General features: G+C 37.6%; 2 protein-coding genes across 5 annotated transcripts; one reads left to right on the top strand and one right to left on the bottom strand.

Moving 5' to 3' along the window:
• The first annotated feature begins 4,146 nt into the window (after positions 1-4,146).
• LOC106153390 (uncharacterized) lies at positions 4,147-12,282 on the top strand. Of its 3 annotated transcripts, none has more exons than XM_013527300.2 (7): positions 4,147-4,421; positions 5,002-5,295; positions 6,176-6,384; positions 7,274-7,513; positions 7,887-9,014; positions 9,185-9,554; positions 10,070-12,282. In XM_013527300.2, exons 2-7 carry the CDS (start codon positions 5,233-5,235, stop codon positions 10,226-10,228), a joined length of 2,169 nt encoding a protein of 722 aa, XP_013382754.2. In that variant the 5' UTR covers positions 4,147-4,421; positions 5,002-5,232; the 3' UTR covers positions 10,229-12,282. The 3 variants fall into 3 exon arrangements, with proteins under 3 accessions (XP_013382754.2, XP_013382763.2, XP_086874001.1); XM_013527309.2 differs by having other exon boundaries at positions 4,147-4,457; XM_087017875.1 differs by lacking the exon at positions 7,887-9,014 and having other exon boundaries at positions 4,147-4,457.
• Positions 10,889-19,984, bottom strand: LOC106153399 (uncharacterized). 2 transcript variants are annotated; one of them, XM_013527323.2, is made up of 12 exons: positions 19,826-19,984; positions 18,054-18,116; positions 17,369-17,497; positions 16,841-17,009; positions 16,169-16,462; positions 14,770-14,960; positions 14,021-14,169; positions 13,636-13,772; positions 13,281-13,365; positions 12,632-12,815; positions 11,972-12,086; positions 10,889-11,497 (listed from the first exon to the last, which is right to left on the bottom strand). In XM_013527323.2, exons 1-12 carry the CDS (start codon positions 19,964-19,966, stop codon positions 11,319-11,321), a joined length of 1,836 nt encoding a protein of 611 aa, XP_013382777.2. In that variant the 5' UTR covers positions 19,967-19,984; the 3' UTR covers positions 10,889-11,318. The 2 variants fall into 2 exon arrangements, with proteins under 2 accessions (XP_013382777.2, XP_086874003.1); XM_087017877.1 differs by lacking the exon at positions 19,826-19,984 and adding an exon at positions 19,512-19,644.
• Between the last annotated feature and the right edge of the window lie 1,606 nt (positions 19,985-21,590).

Genomic DNA, 21,590 nt, shown 5'->3' with positions numbered 1-21,590 from the left:
AGTTTATCATTTTGTAAAAAACATTTTTAAGTGTGGCTAATGCCTGTGACTTTCTACAAAGTCTGTACAGTGGGATTCTTCTGTGCATATCATCTATAGCTTGACCCATATTCAAAGCAAGAAAGTCAATCAATCAAATTTTGACAGGTCTCATGAATGAGATCAAGGTGCCCGTGACGTCGGTTTGTCCCATATTTGGATATGACCAACTTTTGACCAATGACTTCTCGCCGTTCTGGCCCCAGTTTGAATAACGAAAATGGAAGGATGGATTACATTAGAATCCATATTGGACAAGTAAAACGAACTTGCTATTCAATGAAGTAAAAATTACACAACGAGAAAAGAATATTATTTCACGCTTATTGACGTGTATACCCTTTTCACGCTTCAGCTAGCACAAACGCTTTTCTTCTTACAAGTGTAAAGTTAATCTAAATCTTGACGACTTATAAGGCCAGTTTTATTCCAATAAAATAGAAAAATGTTTGTGCTAAGTGTACTAAGACAAGGAACGCGGATTACTGGAATGAAATAAATTATAAAATATATTTTGATTGCACGTTTGACACTTTCCCCCCCTCTGTCTAGTGTCAACTTCACTCGTTTATTCACTCACAGGGCCTTGTGCCAACACATTATCCAGATCAATTTTAAATTCCATTTGTTGATCCAACAGCTATTTATTACCATCTTTCAACACTAACAGTAGTTTAAAAGGTACCCCTCCTCCCTAAATAAAAAACGACAGAACAACCAAAATGAGACGAAACTAAGAGTTTTTTTTAGTCACTCTGCCTTACATATTACATATCCTTCTAGTACTCATTCGCTTCACTAAAAAAAACCTTTGGTAACACAAGTGAAACTACGCTAATAGGTGTTTTCCACGAATTCGCGTGATTTGTTCAACTCACAGTATGGTTGTAATCAATTGAAAGAGGAAAAATGTTGAATAGGAAGACGAAAAGTCAAAGATTATACATCCCCTCGAAGCTGAATAATCTATATTATAATAGCAGATCACCCGAAGTCTCCGTTTCACGTTTTTTTCTCCCAAACTACAACGATCTGTTGACAACTGACAGGTGTTAGCAATACCTTTGGCCAGTGGGAAGATGGTGGTCGTAGTTTGAATTTGATTATAACTGTTAAAAGTATATTTTGTAGGCATATACCTTCGGCAATTTCCGTAAAGCTTCGACATATGTGACGGGTATCATTTACTGTCAATAACGTTGAAACAGATAGCAGGATTTGGGGAGAGGTAGATAACATCTTTGACTGCCAAACGCGGCGGAGTAGGTACGATTTACACTCAGTCCCGCTTCCTTTTCTTTTCTTTTCTTTTCTTTTCTTTTTTTTTTTTTAATTTTTGTTAGTATTTAGAATATAGTATATAAAAAGATTCTAAAAATCGTGTATACTAATCTCTAATCATGGTTCAATTATTGATGTGACGGGTATCAGCTAGTAAATTGACAAAATGTAAAATGCTGACCAAGTTTGTGGGTGTAAATTTAAAGAAGTCATTAATTATTTATGTCATTTTCTGGAAGCAACGCATATTCATAATGAGGGCGTCTCGATAGTCCGAAGGTTCATTGGTCCGAAGGTTCATTGGTCCGAAAAGTGGTAACATTTTCATCGATTTTTTAATCAAGGGTTCATTGGTCCGAAGGTTCTATAGTGAATATTCGGACCAATGAACCTTCGGACATTGAACCTTCGGACTATTGCTACGGCATTCATAATTCATTGACCAGTATAATAATCAATCAGTGATATAAATGCAATAAATAATTGATTGGCGATGATTGACGATTTGATTTTGAGAGGACACTTGGAAGATTAAAAAAGAAAAATAAAATAAAAGAGCAGCGGAGAATGATATGATGTGAAAATACGCTGAATTGAAACATGAATGCATATAATCCAGAAAACACATAGATATATAAATCTTAACAGCGGAAAAGAATAAGGCAGTTTAATTTTCCAAACTAAGAAGTGTGCATTGGCAAGTTATTATCAAGGGGTACAGGAGGGGGCAAGTGGGGGGGGGGGGGAGGCACAGGCACATAACTTTTGACGCTTCTCACGACACGCCGGCTTAAAATCACGAACCTGGTAGATCGAACCCCTTCCTTTATCCCTCCCCCTTTCTTGAATCCGCCCGAGTTGTGTATGTATGGACGGAGGAATGCAGAGTTTCCGATTTCTAAGATTATTGGGCGCTGTGTGCAAAAAATAAGTGCGAAACATGCTGGATCCTTTGCCGACTGTAAGCTAACAACACCTTTTACATAATGTATACAAGGTACATAAGATCAATTGGTAAATGTTCTCAAACAAGAAGCTATACACACCACACGAACTTGCGTTTTTAAGCCTTTATCTCCAGTACGTGTTAGTTTAATATATTGCGCAGTCCCAAGTTAACCATCCTCTATTGATAATAAGGGTGCATTCACCCTGGAGAGCGACATTTACGATAAGGAGGCGTTCCTTTCAGCAGGTGAAATTTAAGGGTAAAAAAGGGTAACAAACTCTCTCTCTCTCTCTCTCTGTGTGTGTATGTGTGTGTGTGTGTGTGTGTGTGTGTGTGTGTCTTCCTCTCTCTCTCTCTCTCTCTCTCTCTCAAAGCATTAGAAAAGCAACTGATGATAGTGCCATGTGTCTACTATAATACATGAACTTTCGTATTGTTCCTAATTCCTTCCCAATCCCGTGCGTAATAATTACCGGGAAAAGCTCATATTTTTCAATTTATAAATGGCTTCAATTTACAAGACAACTATTGTTAAACGAAATTAACACGAGATGTGAAATTAGGAAAAGATATCATTATCAATGCCATATATAGCTACAGCATGTAACCTGCGTGATATTGAAAAGCGGTTGCTAAGTGCCGGTGTGACAGGAATGGTAGTCCACTAGGAACCATAGTCCGTTCCCCATTTCTTTGTTCAGGTGTCATTTGTCCCATATACTTACCCCAATTCTCCGACTATTCTGTACTAATTATGTGTGAGACTGGACTTCCATTCCCCGGACTACCATTCCAACCACATCAGAGTAAATACATCAATGTGCTACAACAAGTATGATTGCGTCAGTTGCGACAAGCGCAATCAAGGGGACTCCTCGCGGTTCGAACAGCAGGGATCCTATTTTACAAAATAACTTTAGCCCGAATACTGATCCGAATTATCAGACCAAATTGTTTGTGTTCCGTTTGCATATTCTAGTAATTATTCAAATCTTGAATATCTACACGATCTACACGTCATCTCTGCACATTTTCAAACTTTTCATACTTTATAAGGTGGTTAAATATATTATAAGACTACATTTTGCAAAATACTCTTTCTGGTTTCTTTTATATAAAATGCTTATCTAAATATCAGTGCAAAAAAATATATTTGGGGCTCAAAACTCCGTTGTTTGATGCTCTATTCACCACCTCACTGGATGGCCAAACGTTTATCGTGAATTTAAATGCGTTTTAAATTAGTTTGAGATAGTTATCGTAAGTCCCTAACTAATTAAGGTTCATGAAAATGTCGCTTTTTTACTGATAAAATCAGAAGTAATTGCCTTTCAAGACTTCTTTGTTCCGAGTTGTAACACTTATTGTTGTGATTAAATAGACTTTAAATCTTTAAAATTAACATTGTTTTCGTTTTCTTTTTAATTCATTTTTCTTTTTGAGGTTTACAAAATCTTTCAAAGGTTTTTTCACCGTGCTCTCTGCCGACATTACCTGAAACTTTTTTGTTTTGGTTTGGTTTAATTTGTTTTAACAATACACTAATGTTTTTCTCACTTTTCTTGATCTAATTTACAAGTACACTGAACAGCCCCCATTTTAAAATCAGAGTTGACTTTCTAGTTCAATATACGCAAGATATTTGCAATATCCTGTTAGAACATCACCACTCCAACTACTTACCTTTATTCTTGTGATAACACGACTGATCCAATAATTTATGGTATGAAATTAGCCGAGGTGCCAGCATAAGAAACTTCACCGCCAAAAAGCAATCACAACTACCACATCTCATCTCATCTCATCCAGTTCCTATATATAACATCTGCCCCAGCACACTGCTTTCCATTCATTGACCTAGAAACATTAGTTGCCCTCATTGTTTTAGCTTATCGAGCTTAGCTTGTGATACTGAATCACGTGAAGGTTGCTTAAAGTCCACGGCAGCGCTTGTATCTGAGACATGTAACCTAGATTACTCTATGGCTTTAAGTGTGAAAAGAACTGCGTTTTACTTTTTTTATTCCTGGACGCTCTGACCCAACTTCATCTTTGTTCATTTTGAGACGGAATTAGAGGAACTTCGGTGTTGACAGTTTTCCCAGGAGCCGACTGTTTATGAAAGAAAAGGAAATTTCCATCACTGTGCAAGGTCAATGTTTACTGCTATTATACTAGGCAACACGAGGTTGATCAAACCTCCGAATAGCAATGTATTATTGTAATGCTTCCATTAGTGAGACTGATCAGTCCTAATCTTGTTTGTTTGATAGGTTCCACTCCAAGCTGTCTTTCTGTATCACGCTCTCAACAAAAGTATACATGTAGATATTCTCAACTTAAGTGTCATCATAGTACATACATTTATGTTGTATGAATATCTGTGCATCTACTGGTGGTCCTATGCAGTACATTAATGCATGCTCTTCATAAGATATATCCTTTAGATCGAAGGCTCGATACTTAACTGATAATTTCATGGTCTGTCTAGGAAGACCCGGGCTTGAATTTTAGAGAATTTAGATTTAAGTCTTACTTTATTTCTGGATTATTTACAAGCGTGTCTGGTTTGCATGTAGAATTTAGTGGAGAATGTCTTTCAAGTTGAGAACGTGTTGAGCCTGAAAGTCATAAATTCAGTTATATGTGGCATGCACAATACATGAAAAACGGTCCGATTTTACCAGCCTGACAGATATGATTGATCACTTTGTATAACTATTTTCTTGCAGGGTTTGATCTTATCAGTGGACGGCGAGAGTGAAACAAGAACGTGATATTGGATATGACATCTGTATGTTCTAACAGACCTTCCAAGTGCACATGGACTATTCTTTTCATATGATGACAATAGAAGCGATTTCAAATCACTTTCAGACCCATCCTTGTTACCTGGATCCGTAGTTGCTACCCCAGGGCCTTACCCAAATAAACTATAGCAATAAAGACAAAATGTTTCCATAATGGCGCTTGCTGTACCACTTCTCTTTTTGCTGGTGGGATTTTTCACGGTGGTTGATTCCGAAGTAAGTGTATTAACAACGATTTCAAAATCAAAGAGGACGTTAAACAGAGCAATCTCAGTTATGTCAGTTATGTTGCATAGTTGCTATGAAACCGAGACGTGTATATTTTTTTATTTGTCGGTAACCTTGTTAACTTTCTTTCCAATGTACAAACAATCCGTTGCCTTCGTGGGTTCATGTCTTGGGCACTATGACGTTCTTTGATTCTGTAATATTTTATACCACTACTTGAAGCTGTTAGGCTGTTGTTACACAGAAACTTTTGCAATGTCCTGAAATATAGTCTAAATGGTTTCTGATTTAGAAAACTGGCCTACGCCAAAAATTAATTTAGTTCATCGTTCATAATTGAACTACAAAATCTACTTTTTTTGTTTAAAGATAGATAAATATGGTGTGTTATTGATAGCATTTATAGATTGAAACTTCCGTATTTGCTTTAATGTTGTAAAGTGTAGGATTTTCTTGCGAAAATAAACTTGCTTAACGGATTTTCCTGTATTTTTCGCCAAAAAAGTAAGCTTTAAATCTTTCCTCACATTCACCATAACTCTGTTAGAATCTTGAAAAAATTGGTAATATCTAACCCATATGCTAATGAGATAGTTTTTCAAATATCGCAATTTCATTCCAACACAACAGTTCTCACACAGACTTCCTTGTCCGAATTTAATGGATGGCGAGGCTCGTAAGGAGGGTGTAGTATGAATTTTTTGTGATATAAATATATGGCATTTAACTTTAAGATGCAGTATGATCGAATTGCTTGTCCTGAGATAAGTTCTACAAGAAGTATAATATTATGTACTAATTATGTGTCTGAAATCCTGCACTTCGTCACAAGTTGTTTATTATTGCTACTACATACATGTAATTTCAGAATCACACGGTCTGCAATGTAGTGTTTGCGGCGTGGAAAGCGGTACCCCTGGCTGTGTGTAGTAATGCCCCACCCCCTCCCGCTGCGTTCTTCATAGATCATGTGACAGGAACACCGAGTTACGGCGGTGGAGTATGCGTGCGCAGCCACTGGACAAACGCATCAAACCCTAGTGATGTGTACGCATGCGTGTGCACGGGGTACTCACGGTATGTCCTTGGGCGCATCCGAATTCTGATTGCAAAGGAGAATGGAAGATATTAAGAATGGCTCTTACTATTCTGCTTTAAGGTTTTATTTTTTTCACCTTAAACCGTGAAAAGGAAGATAAAGAAGGTGGAGTTTCTTCCTATCATTAAATTTTTTATTCTAACTAATAATTTTGTTTATTTAATATTAATTGCATTCATAGCCAAAACATACTTTTAATTTTATTAAAATTTAATTTGAGAGTTCGACACGTAAAGCTATTCCTTAATTATGTGAACATTTTATATTAAAGGGATAATAACTCTTCGTTTTGGCCAAAAAATGAATTTTCCTGGAGTAAACAACAATTTTCCCATTATTTAATCCATTTTTACATTCAAAGTTAGTCCCTGATTTTTTTCTAAAAAGTTTGTTTATTTGTTATAATCTCTTAAGAGATTTTAATAGAGTATAGCCATCAATGGAGGTCACGTGGTCTTAAGACAAGCTCAGATATCAGAATAATAGCTATAACTGCCGTTTTTGTGGTAAAACCGAATATATTATATTTCTATGAGTTGTTCACAATGTTTTCATTGTGAAATGTAGATCTCAAACGAAGAGTTATTATCCCTTTAACTGATTAAACCATCACAATAGGCCCCCAATAATAATAATAATAATGCAATGCACATTTCAGTGCTCCTATTTAGTGTCATTTTCGTGTTTCATTGCTTACGAGAAACAAGCAACGCTTCAAAAAATAAATAACCATTGCTGTGTTCTGCATATGTGCTACTGACAATTCACAACATTTTTTTTTTTTTTTTTTTTGCCAGAATCAAAGAAAAAATTCATTGCTCATTTCCAAGTTAACATGTAACCTGTCTTTTATGGTACATATTCAAGGACTGGGCAAGACGCAGAATATATCTGGGACAATATTCCACCGTGTACCAGAGAAGAGTGCTTTGGCATCGGCAAGGATAATGACACGTGCAAAGAACCCTGTGGAGAGGGGTTGGTATTTGACGACTACGGAAACTGCGTAGAAACATGCTCTGCGCGTGCGCCGTATTTGTACAACAACACGCAATGCACGATCAAATGCCCGAAAAAGAGCTACGTAGATGACGACGATGCTCATAAGTAAGTCTCACAAGTTTCCAAATTGTAAAGGCGCTGCTAAAATTTTTTAAGAAGTAAAAAATTGGAAAAATTATCTTTTCAGAGCAGATCAAACATTCTGTAATGAAAAAATATGCATGCTCCCCAAGGGAATAGTATGTCTTCGTAGAAGTTCCACATCTTACAAATACTTAAAAACTGTTGAATTGTGTATTGAGACTTTACATATTAAAGACCTCATAACCGTTTAAAATTTGGAAAATTGGCAATTTCAGTGTAGAAATCATGTTGTCACGAATTAAAAAAGATACTGGAGGACCTTACACATTCTTATTTCTTTATATTGCGCCAAATGACAGTATGATGCAAGCGTACTTTACGAATTACTTTGAAGGTGTTTTCCGTGTCATCCCGAGTGCAAACTGTGCTTTGGTCCATCTGAGGCTGAGTGCAAAGGGTGCATGCATGTGGAATTTGAAGGGAAGTGCTTACCGAAATGCCCACCCGATGCCCTTACAAACGGAAACATGTGTGTCTACATTTGTCCACACTACAGGCTAGGAAAAATCTGCGTGGACCAATGTCCAATTAACTATTACGCCAACGCGACCAAATATTGCCTTCCCTGTCATATAGAATGTGAGGGCGGATGTACCGGACCAGGCAATGACCAATGCAAAAGCTGCAAACATTTACGAGATGGTTTGAACTGTGTTCATGTCTGTCCTCAAGAACGCCAAGTCGTCTATAATAAACAATGCCTAAAAGAGTGCCCCGGTGTATGGTACCAGGACCATTGCCTTGAACAGTGCCCCAATGCAACTGTATGGGTAGGATTCAACCACTCCTGTGTCCACCAGTGTCCCAAAGAAGCAAGCTTTATCTATAATGACACTTGCGTGTCATCGTGCCCCGTGCTTTCGTTTGGATCACATTGTGTAAATGCGTGTCCTGAGTACGCCAATCTGATATACAATGGAGCATGTATTGCGGTATGTCCAAGAGACCATATCTACGTGAACGATACGCGATGTGTTAGATCATGTGATAAGTTACACTACAAGCACCACTGTGTGGACAAATGCCCCGGGGAGCTCCCAAACTATCAGGGCGCATGCGTCTTGCAGTGCCCAACCAATAACAGTTTAGTTGATCCAGTGACGAAAGCGTGCACGCACGAGTGCTCTCACTTCATCTACAAGGACCAATGTTTATCAACATGCCCTAGGCCACTGTATAAATTCAATCATTCATGTGTAGTCCAGTGTCCAGAATCGACCTTCACTTCGGACAACGACACCGAATGTGTAGAGCAATGCCCATTCTTTCACTATAGGAGGCGCTGCTATACTGAGTGTCCAGATGGGCTGTTTCGGGACAACGTCACATGCACACACAAGTGCCCGGATATCAGGCGATTCGTCGTGAATGACACGTGCGCGACGTCATGTCCGACTGGAATGGTTATGGTGCCAAATACAACTCGGTGTCTCAGCAGGTGTCCTCAGCATCTTAAATACAGGTAATCACCAGGGAGGAAGGTTACACGTTTGGCCAAAAGTAATAGGTTATGTTAAAATTGCTTCAGCATTTGTTTTTACTGTTTGATCATGTAAGACTTTTGCAGTCTTGTCCACCGTGAACACCTATTATTCTAGTCTTATGGACACCAAGGCGTTATTGTTCTTTCAGGGTGAGTGGCATGTGCCTGTCTTCATGTCCAGAAAACCGGCCTCTTACCCTCGCTTATGGAGGCGTGGCTTGTTTCTCGACTTGCCCCTCCCCTTATCTCCGGATCGGACAGTCAACATTGTGTCAGGATGTCAGCGAGTGCCCAGAAGATTTCCCGTACAAAACAATTTCAAGCGCATGCGTGCAAACTTGTCCCAACGGCGAATATCCAAATAGCAAAACATACGTGTGCGAGCAGCGACACGTTTTTTCCCTTGTGATGGAAGTTGTTGGCATAATTGCTGTCACTGCGTGGATTTTGTATGGTGCAACTATGGTGGTGGTAAAAACTGGAGCATACAAATCGTGTAAATCTAAAGATAACAAAAAGGTAAGTTGCACTGCGACCCTAGGATCCGATTGGGGCTGTTTTTAAACGGTCGCTCGCAAATCCTCTAGGGAAAACTTGGACAAATGAAACAATAGTCCAAAAGAAAAACGAGATAAAAGGTTTGACATGTAAGATGCCAGACTGCATTAAAAAAAGCTTCGGGACCATTTTTAAAGTATATGTAAATGGCTTTCCAAAGATTGTCTTCCATTCCAGGTCATCGCAGCATTTAACTTCAGTTGACAAGCTTACCAATCATTCATGAATTGAAATTAACACAAAGTTTTGTTGATTTAATATCTGTATATTTCTACGACATGGCATAATATTATGTAATATTCTTGTGAAATCTATAGAATTGCTTGTTGTTCATAGAACTTGTGTTTATGATAATTTGAACAGTGCAATAACAGCTGGGATTAAAAGAGGATAAGTAGTTGGTAATTCAAATTCATGTTAAGTCTCTCTCAAAGTTAAACGAGGATAAAGTATATTTATCACGACATATATTTCAGGATCCAGTTAACCCCAACGAACCAAGAGAAGAAAGAAAACGAACGACGAGGTCACGTGGTGGTTATTCTGGTCTTCAAAACGAGGCTCCTTTTGTATATACCGACGGCGATAGTGAACAGATACAAAGCAACGCCGCACACATTCAGATGGCAGATTGAGCCTTTCTTTTGCATCCTTTACCTTAAAGATGCATAAGATGTCAATTGTTGACACAAAAGCCGATCAAATGCCAGCATATAGTTTCAAATAGTATAACTAAGAGAATTACCAAAAGACATTGTTTAATATTACCAGAAAAATGATATTTGAACGGATTTTTCTGCTAGCTTTGTATAAAAATGGGGCAAAAAGTAGGTCAGATAAGTAGGTTAAATTTCTGACCAATAATTTAAAGAAAGGAGCAGTTTAAAGTTCTTTATGGTTGGTTGAGTGATTTATTTAGTTTATCCCTTGGCATGTCGAATTTATTTAAGTCATTTAAGAACTAGTAGAAGTGATTTACTGGGTATACGTGTTACTTGGAATACACGCTCTACCGACGCTCGGTTCATATGTACCTTTAATTTCTCAGGAATTTGCAGGAACAGGTTTTAGAACTGTATGAGCATTTGTCCTTGGGTTTTCACAACAATATTGTTAGAATCAAGTGGATTTTCCTTCACTTCAGAGAAGATCAAGGAAACGGTTTCAATTTCGTGAGAAATACGTTAGAACGGAAAATTGGGAACGAGGGGGCACAGCGTACTAAGTATCTTAGCAACGCGATTTGCTATCTGAATACTCGTATGATGAAGTGCCAATAAAAATTCAAATGATCCTTTACTTTATTAAAATATTTATTCCGAATAAATAAAAACTGCAAGTTTTGTCAATTTGACGTCTGAATATTACATTTTTTTCTTCCGAAAGAACAGAAATAATTGTATTAGGTAAATTTGATTGTTGGCTACATGGCAAATATGACATCTTGCACAATTCTGGAATAGTGGAACATGATAGCAGAGAGAAGATTTGTAGAACCAATTGAAAACATGGGTAAATTATTTCCAAGTAGGTAACTATATTGGCATCTTGAATTCACGTACAAAGTTAAAGGAGGGTAAATGTAAAATACAGTCAAAGTAACTAAATTTTAAGAGTAACCTTTTAAATTCCGTTACTTGAACCTATATTTTCTCATTGCTGTCAGTTTGGGGGTCTTGGATTAGGGGTTGTGACAGTACTGTGCTTATGTTGCAGTTCTTTTCTTTAGGATTTATCAACTCTGCTGCGTGAGCGAAGTATGACGAGTGCAGCCATTAACATGACAAGCAACATAAGCACTGCGCACGCGCACAATGTGGCGATGAAGGCTGTAGATGTCCAAATGTTCAAGTTCTCTGCGGGCGCAGGTCGACTCGTCGTCAAAGTGGCGGTGCTGTTACCTCCTGCAAAAGATAAATAGTTATGTGTTTGGGTAGACTACAGTAAGTAAATGCGTGTATTAATTTACTACAAAACTCAAACGTTATTTTCAAATATCTTGTTAGAATGTCATATTTTATTCACGTACTCTTTATAAAACTGTTTAACAAAGTACAGATATCGCAAAAGTAGCCGTCAATTTATGTGCAATTTGTGTATCGCATATGGATAAAGATGAATAGAATTTATTAAATGAATAAAGAAAAATATTGAAAATTTCTATTATACGTAGCTCACAAAAAATATTGTGAAAATTTAGAAGCGTTTCCGGCTCAATGAACTTCTGAGAGTAGTTGAGCAATATGTTCTTCTTATGCAACTCTTCAACGGCATCTTTCACAGCATATTAGTAAAGTCTTTAAATACTTTAACAGCAAAACAACTGCTGATTAGTGCTGACCGCGCAAAATACGAAAACTGTGATAGTTTATTTGTACCTCCTGCAGCCGCTGCCCGTGCCTCTTCATTGACGTACACAGTCACCGTGGCTGAAACCGACTCCGACTTCTCTTCTGTCACAGACCTCTTTCGTACCCCACATGCAGGTTGTGTCTGAAAAAAAAAAACTGGTGTAACTGTCTAAAACACACCTTCAGGATAGAAAAATGTGATAAACAAAGCACATAGTAGCGTGTTCAGTGAGTCTAGATCTGTAGTAGTAGGTAGAAATTTATTACCGCTGTTTGTATACAACACGGACAGACAGAAATATATAATATCAAATTGGCACAAAAAAAGCGAACAAAAATGTAATATGAAAATGGTGGTGATTTTGTCGTGAAGCATTGTGGTAAATTGCCTCAAAACTGACAAAAATCTGTATTAATGCACCAGTTTCATTATTTTCTGATTTGTTTCTGGACATTTGACAGCTTTGCCGCCTTGTGCTTATAATTGCGTATGTAAAGTTACTGCTAGAACTGCTTGCAATTTCTGATGTCAATCGTGCAATCTGCATGCTACTCGCTTGAAAAATAATATTATAAATAATTGTCTTTAAAATAAAGGCAACAGCTGAAACGTTAACAATTTGTGTTGAACAACATAAAAGCAAAAATGCATTTTCAATAAAAGAAAGTATAATTCTTATTACCTACCGTACAAGACTGATCATTATCTGCAGTGCAGAACTGTATTTCAGCCTCGAACCTTAGCGTTGTCACATCCGGGAACTTGTAACATTTGAAAACCCCGGAGATCACAACGTTACCCGGATTTGGAGCAACAGCATTAAAGCCAGCAGCAAGAACAGCTGCCGGAGGGTTGGAACTCACAGGACACCTGCAAATAGAATTGGATTAATAATATACACTTACACCTTGAATAATACATTAAAGTGAGCCAAGCCAATGTTTTGAACACATTCTTAAAGCATGAATCGCTTCTTGTCGAAATTACCGGAGGACAATTTTAACTTTTAAGAAATAAATTGAGAGATAAATGGCCGTAATCAATATTGCAAAATAATCACTTTTCAACCTCGATAGTGGGCCTTCTTGACACAGTTTGAAAATAACGTGGGTCACGGCACGAGAGTCCCGCGATATCAAGAAGTAAATAGAATGAAAACGTTGATCAGTCGGAGGGAAATGCCGTTTACCCCGGAGAAAATTCGGTAAATGTAAGTGGTGGGAAATCCTGGTTAGGAAGGTTTTAAAATGAAACGATACATAGTGTATATACAGATAGAGTATAAAAACAAACGTTTATAATGTGAAATGTCAAATATGAACTATATGTACCTACCCATTTGCTAGAAGGTTTACAGTTGCAGCCGTTGGGTCCGACGAAGGTGACGAAGCTACGTTAATTGCTCGCACTCCACGTGCGGCTGAAATGAAACCAATTTCGGACTTGACACCTATGGTGAAGACGGGTGCGTGTACGTGTGTGCAAGTGTGAGAGAGATTGTTCCTTTTTTTGCCAAGAAATACGAAGAGAAAATGTATGGATGATTTTGATCAATGTTTAAGGGATGCTCTAGAATGCTCGCATTGGTTAGATCTTGAGTTCAGTTCGTATGAATATTTTGTAACATGTCAAAAAAAATGAGTAAATAAATACTGACAAATCAGAGGAAAAGATCATGTACTGTGCTTACTAGTAGACGGTACTAAGGTCAGGCGCAGCCTAATATCTTCCCCTAGCGCACACGTGGTAACAGCATTTCCACCTCCGTCAATGACTTCCAGCATCACGTTTTCTGTTCGTGTCTCAGCTCTTCCTTGGTTAAACGTTCTGTAATATAATAAACCTTACACTAGACTATTGTTTTTACATCTAGGTCGTTTTCTCATTCCTTACCTTTTTGGTATTAGTTAATTATTTCTGCGGCTGGCACCACTGAATATTGCTTGGTTGACGTGGTACCACCGTTTCGCAAAACGCAATGCTGAAATCTATTTATACTGAAGGTGAATATTGTCGAACAGTAACTTGGTTTAAATGAAATTTGAATAATTAGTGTATTCGGTCTTTTTACTTACACATCGGAAACCTCGATTCCTGCAAGTACTTGTTGTGACGTTGGCCCTGTGCATGTGACGTCAAACACTACGTCACGCCTGGATTCAAGTATGTCACTGCGCACTGCCAAAACTTTTACCGTGTATGGATCGGCGTTAGTCCCGCTTCCCTATAATATAGCTTTTAGATGATATATGTAAATATATATAAAAAAAACATTTTCACTTGTAATAAAAATAGGTCAATGTTGATTATAAATGCGACTTTAAATATACTCAAACATCATTTGATAAGCTTTCTGCCTCCTTTTTTTTACTGACATACACGTGATCCTAAGTTTACATATATCTCGAAGTAAGTACTTCGATCCTTTTTTTATGAAAATATTTTTTACAACAATTTCATGTGATCGATATTGTTTTATTGCCTTTGATGTCTAACGGTCAGTGAGAAACGTCACCTTTTAGGATGAAAACTTTGCGAGGAATCGAATCATAACAGAACATATCGCAGAAACTGCAGTTTTCTATGAAACACAGGTATCAATGATTCATTGCTTACTTCTAATTACCAAAACATTCCTTTTTATAAGATAATAGTTTAAGTAGGCATAAAATCACAAAACAAAAGATACACTTAGGATTTGAAACTCAGTTTAAAATGCTCTCCGATGTTAATAAGTTCCACATTACAAAACAAAAATACAGAGATGATCGAAAAACAAAAATATCCATTTAAACAGAAATGCTCGACATGTTTCCGAACTTACAGTAATGCCACATGGTCCACTCGGCACAAGCGACAAGGTAAAGGGATTGGATATCGTACCGTCCCCGGCTGACGCCCGACAGTCTTCTACGCTCTTCTTGTTGAGTACGTAAGCGTTGACGACGTCGAACCCCACGCTGTCGTAAACAGTGACGCTTATGGAATCCGGTGACGCCCTGCATCCGATAAGTGCTGCAAAACCCATCAAATTTGTGAAAGTGTATTATCGCAAAACCTTTTATTTCAATAAATATATTTCATTTACGTGCATGTATGTAGAGATACGGGTCTCAAGGCAAACAGAAGACGGATAAAAGCTCCAAATAAACCTAGAATACAAACGTATTGTTTGTTTGATACCTTGAAGGGATCACCGTTACGATTTTTACACGGGGTCTTTAAGTAGAACTTTTCACCAGTGATTATGAATATATATTGTTCTGGTAGACGTCTGACAAGAGCAGGCTAACTCGACAGTTAATTTTCGAGAGGTACTTGGACAGCCGTACATTTCTCTTGGTTAAGGCTCTGTCACACCAAGCGTAAAGAAATATCGTCAGTATAATCCATTATACGCACAACTTTGATATCATCGTGTTTCTAGCGCATTAAAATGAACATAAAAAGCAGCGTATGAAATTGTTTTTGAACATCCTCAAAACATCTCCTTCTTGTATGCGCCTAAGTCTTGTGTTTGTCTGCGTATGGGCGATTATTCTCATACGCTAAGCGTGACAGTAGCTTTAACCACCTCTTTGTGTGTGTGTGTGAGTGTGTGTGTGTGTGTGTGTGTGTGAGAGAGAGAGCGAGAGAGAGGGGGGGGGGAGGGGGACGTTGGTTCATCTCATTTAGAGTGTTAATAGTCAGTCATCATTCCCACACTTCAAGGTGCACTGCGAGCGTTTGAGAATTTCTCAAAACCACATTTCGTTGTCTACATATCCCAGAAACCTACTATTTTTTTCCAATTCAAATCTTAAAAACATTATAACCTCTTAAATGTACCGAGCGCCGATAAAGTTATGTATGACGTGTACAAGGATGGCATGGCGTTCTAAATGACTGAAGAGTCACATAGAACTAAATTGCTGAATTGAAGATGAAATAAAACATGTCTAGGGACATGCTAAGTAAGTAGAAAAATTGTTTCATTTCCCAGAAATACATTTTGGCGGGTAAATCCTGTATAAGGTAGTTTTAATGTAGGTTAATTACAGCACGAATTTTCATACAAATATCCGTCTTACAATCGGATCTTTCAGTATTCCCGTATACAAACTCTAAGTAAAAAATCCGTTATACTTTGGCGCCACTTTTTCATGAAGGACGTCGAAAACTGATAACACACACGCACACACACACACACACACACACACACACGCACGCGCGCACGTCCTTACCTCTCGGACCTATCAGCAACTGCAAAAACAATTCCATCTGCTCTAAGAAGTTACTCAGAATTTGTATTAAACGACTTAAATCTTCATCCTCTTCCTGTGTGAGTTGTCGCTTTTTACGAACGGCTGTTTCTTCTTCCTCTGTCTGAGTGAGTTGTCTTCTTCTTCGGAAAATTGGTGCCGCACTCTGAGCGTTGATGCGGTCGTCAAGGGATCCGATTTGTACATCTAGTTTCGTTAACAAGCTGGCAATCGCCGCTGAGTGGCTGGTTAGCATTGCTAGGGCCGCTGGACCTCCTGCAAAAAGATGCATTTCATACTGACAAACAATAGACTGAAAAGAAACAAACGAAATGACAAGTGTCCAAACGTGGAAAAAATTAAAAAAAAAAAAAAAAAAAAAAAAAAACTGTCTGGGAACATTTCTCAGAGAGAGAGAGAGAGAGAGAGAGAGAGAGACAGAGACAGAGAGAGAGAATGGTCCGCTGGGTGAAATTTGAGTTACAAACTATCTAAAATAGTTCAATACGAAGCAAAAGGACAAGCAACTAAAAAAAAACATGAAGTAAGTAAAAAAATAAATAAATGAATAAACAAATTAACAAATTAACAGAAAGGCAAACAAGCATGCAAACAGTCTGAAAACTTATCCAAGAGAGAGAGGGAGGGAGAGACCTGCTTGATCAGAGGCTTCAAGGCATGCCAAATACCAGTCCGCATTCTCTTTCATCACCTGCACCACGGCACGAATGTGTTGGAAAAGCTGGCGTTGTTCCGTAATCCTTTCCACCGTTATATTCATGTTTTGCGTTCGGTTTGCCACCTCTGTCAGCTCTCCTATGAGCTAAAGACAATGTAGAGTTGAAACAAATAAAAGCCCAAGAAAATGTTGTAAAATGAAAAATAAATATGCTAAGAAAAACAAAATAAATCAGTTGATGAAAAAATAAACGAATAAATAACAAATAAATAAACAGACAAAAAAATTGATAAATATAGATGTATAAATGGAAACAAAGTGAGATAAAACAAAAAACCTTGACGAATGTCAAGCTTCACTGTGTATAAATAATGAAAAAATTACCAGCAATGCGCTTAAAAACATCGATGGCTTAATTTTCCAACCAACCATTAACCCATTTATTAGGAAATTAATCAAGTGGCTCGATAAATTCTCGGTACTGGACGTTTCTTCAATCTTACCTGTGTCAGATTTAACGTGGCCACATTGCTAGCTGCTGTAAACGCTGTCGTAAGAGCCTGAGCGCCCGCTGCACAATAAGTCAAATTAGCCGGGTACGTGGTTTGTGCCCATATCACCGTCACTAACGTCTGCAAAAAATTAAATATTTAATCACCTTTGCCGAAAAAGGTCCACATATTACAGTGGCATTTTGTGACCTTGTATGTCACGATGTGTCACAAAATGTCACGGTTATATGTAACACTCACTTGCCTTTTATTTTTAAATGAATTTAATTTCATATCCAAATATTTAAATAGATACCATATAAACAACCAACAGGTAAACTCAAAAGAAACACAACGACAAAAACAAGAAAAAAATAAGTGGATAAATAAAATGAAATAATAGAAAAAAGACCAAGAGAGCCCCTGCATTTCAATTAAGCTGATAGGATACCGGCACTTTTTCTCAAACCTGCTGAATTTGAGTTCTAAAGAAACTTAAGCTTTTGAGGAGTACATGATAGCACTGGTGTTCCCATGTACTCAAGGACCGACTGTGAGGTCATGATTGAATATATTATTTAAAAAAAGAAGAACATAATAATCTTTTTTCTTTTTCAATTTATATACAAGGGCTTAGATAACTTACTCTTACGAAGAAAAAAAAAACTTTGCACTTCTTTTTTATACCGATACTTACGAGTAAGATAACCACACGCCACATAGCATCAGTTGGGCTTGTATGGCTGGTTGTAATATTGTTCTGAATTGAAAAATGACATATTATTATTATTATTATTATTATTATTATTATTATTATTATTATTATATCATACTACAGGTATTTGACGAAAATTGCTAACACTTTCCTTCATAGCCCAAAGCTAGGAACCGTATTGAATGATGGTCCAAACCCAGTTATAGGAACTCCTTTTTTATGTTTAAAACCAAATTAAAGCACAATTACATGCTATGGCCATTGGTAACATCTGAGATAGCCTGAAACGAGGCTGTCAGTAGTGCATGACGGTATACGCGTGACGATGTGACACGAGACTAAAAACTCGCAAAAATCCGCGTGAGTTGGGGCTTATCATCTCAAAAGTGTACTTTTGCACAAAGCACTTATTCGACAGAATTTGAGAGAATATTAAACGCAGATAGATTGTACCAGCTTTAATTCGTTGCCGCACCGTACGAGTTAATATAAAGTATTTTTCTGACACCACCCTCAGGCCTACCCAACCACCAGACTTGGCACATAAGGATCCTGAATTAACCGGTATATCGGACCACACTACCCGTTTTCAAGGTGTGTGTCAGATCGCATTTCGGAGTATCGGTCAGAACACCGACAGGATGAGCCCACGCTCGGCTGTCACCTTGATTGGATAGTAAACAATTGCCGTAAAATCGCTATATGATTTTAAAACCGGGTGCATAAATTTGAAAACCACCTAGAACAACCTTAGACTGCCACATTGATCTAATACAATGCCAAAAAGCCCTATCAAAAGTGGTTAAAGCATTCAAACCTCATGTCGTCCCCATATACCCCCATAGAGACAATAAAATAGAGTACTCTAAAGTAAGAGTACAGTCTAAGGTTGTTCTAGGTGGATTTCAAATTTATGCACCCGGTTTTAAAATTATGCAGCGATTTTACGACAATCGTTTAATATCCAATCAAGGTGACAGCCGAGCGTGGATGAGCCCGCGGTCGTCCTACAAAATTTGTTCTGGGGCGTGATACTCCGAAATGCGATCTGACACACACCTTGAAAACGGGTAGTGTGGTCCGACATACCGGTTAATTCAGGATCCTTATGTGCCGAGTCTGGTAGTTGGGTAGGCCTGACCCTCCAAATCCCAAGAAGTCCCCCATCAAGTCCGCCATCAAGTCGCTTGAAATTATTTCGGATGATTCTCTTATGATAAAAGTAACACAAATATCCTAGGCCCCTAATTGCAAGGGGTGTTTAGAGATCAATTTTTAAGAGAATATCTGATCTTCCAAGCACAGTAACACAATGAACCTTATCCTTGATTAACAATAACAAAAACTAAAACAGAATACCCTAGAACACTCCATGCTATATTTTCTTTTGTTAATTTCCAAAGTATGAATCTCAACAAAGAGATACAAGTAAAAACTTACTGTCAGATAGCTGGCAGAAGTTTCCGTTAAGTCTGATATTCCGATAGAAATGCTACGAAAACTGCAATTTTTTTCAAAGTGAACATCTCATAAACCGGGCCATGCTCGTTTATCTTCACATCTCGTATAGATGTGATATTCAAACAAGAGAAGAAGCATAATCATTTCAAACATAACATGTATATGGCAAACAAAAATGCTATAAATAATGATAATTATGAATAAAAAAACATAAATCATTAAATATACTATGCTGGTTCAAGCCGGAGATTTTTACGCTAAAAATACATGTAGACACAGAGCGATTACATTACCTTAACACGTTCCCGTTGAAGTTCGAAGTTGAAACTCTGGACGCCGAATTTGGAGCTGTGTCGACTCAAGTCACTCGGACGAACTATTAACTGGAAGGTAGCGGTGCCGTGTAAGATACGGTCCTCATCCCTAAGTGTCATCTCATTCGTCGTTTATGACCCGTTACAAGCTGTGTTGTATTCTGTATTGTATTCATTGTTAGCAAGGGGCGTGGATTGTGGTTTTGGGACGTGCCATTTCCTTCTCAAATATAACATTTTTTGGGACAAACGTATCCGGGAGGCACACTGAAAAAATTGACCTTCTCGTAATTACCATTTTAAGACATGCTAACAGGCATCAAACGTCTTCAAACACAATTCCACATTCTACTTAATCTGAGATTTAATATATTGTTTCGTATTTCATAATTATGGGACCATGTTTACAATCAAAGCTTAATAATTGTGCTGTATTTCTAATATCAAGTTAATAAAAATTACGCACATGTTCCCCAAAGGGGATGAACTCCCGAGACGAAAGTGAGTTCAGTGCGACATAACTATGGTATTTTTTTCTCTTAAGCACTATGTGCACTTCTTACGTTTTAATTTTTTAACCAAGCATTCCAGGCTTTCAGTCTTTATGAGTAGTAAACGTTTTTTTATGTTGCTTTTATCCTTCAGCTCCAGATCCTACGCAAACTTGCTGAGTTAAATTACTTTCTTAACAGAATTGGTGAGCCGTTCGATGCATTCTCCAGTTGGCCGTATCGGGGCATAAGTAAGCTGCGACTGTGTTATTTCATGGGCATATTTTTTCCGAAGAAAATCAAGAAATGTAGTTACTCGGTTCACATATTATTTTTAATGTACTTTGTGTGGAAGAGGCAGAATATCAATGGACTCAACGTACTTCTGGCGTGGCAGTCCAACCACCTTGTACTAAGAATATTTAAATATATGTTTAAATATTTAATATGCACCCTTTCTTTTCTTTTATCACAGTGAAATTATCGATTTTCATTCCGGATTTTTGAAAAATTGATACGAAGAAAACTCTTGAACCGATATGTCTGAATAATAATAATAATAATAATAATAATAATAATAATAATAATAATTTAATGACTATTCACGTCTATGCAATCTATGACCTGGTCCTGCAGATAAATGGCCCAGCTTTCTTTTTAAAGTCCAGTTTCCGCATTCGTCGAGTTAAAGGTAATTTACGTATGGGACATTCCAAAAAGTGTTAGTCAACTTGAGATTGGCATCCACCCCGGGGATAAAAAAGGTTACAGAGTGCAGCATCATCGCCAAACGTATGTAAACCGTCAACCTGAACGGGACGTCCGCTTTTATAATACTATATTTTTTTTCTTTCTGCTTGTGAACTTGGGCGTCTTTTGACATATCTTTCTGTCCAGCTCCTACGCAAACATGTTGAGTAATAATTACTTTTTAATAGACTTTAACTCCGTCTCTGTTTACATAAAAGCATCTTGTACTTTTTGCCGTAAGGTGTCCGGATTTTTGTTATACAACGTCACGTTACACTAAGTAATTGTTATAAATTATGCTAATTACATGTTAGCTACTTTAAACTGGTTACAGTACTAAAGACGTTTTCTCATCCGAAAAGGAGGAAAAAATACCACAACGAATGAAGAAAAAGGAGACACTTACTGTATCCCTTGTAAACTAAATTCATGTGGTCTATGAAGGTAGTTACATGTATTTCTGAAGTCCACTTTTAAGGACAAGATATACGAATGTTTTGGTC

Source organism: Lingula anatina, chromosome 7 (genome assembly GCF_051362555.1).
Source record: "Lingula anatina isolate TDL-2025a chromosome 7, LinAna3.0, whole genome shotgun sequence".
NCBI classification, from domain to species: domain Eukaryota; kingdom Metazoa; phylum Brachiopoda; class Lingulata; order Lingulida; family Lingulidae; genus Lingula; species Lingula anatina.
The sequence above is the reverse complement of the archived record's forward strand: the minus strand, read 5'-3'. Positions and strand labels throughout refer to the sequence as shown.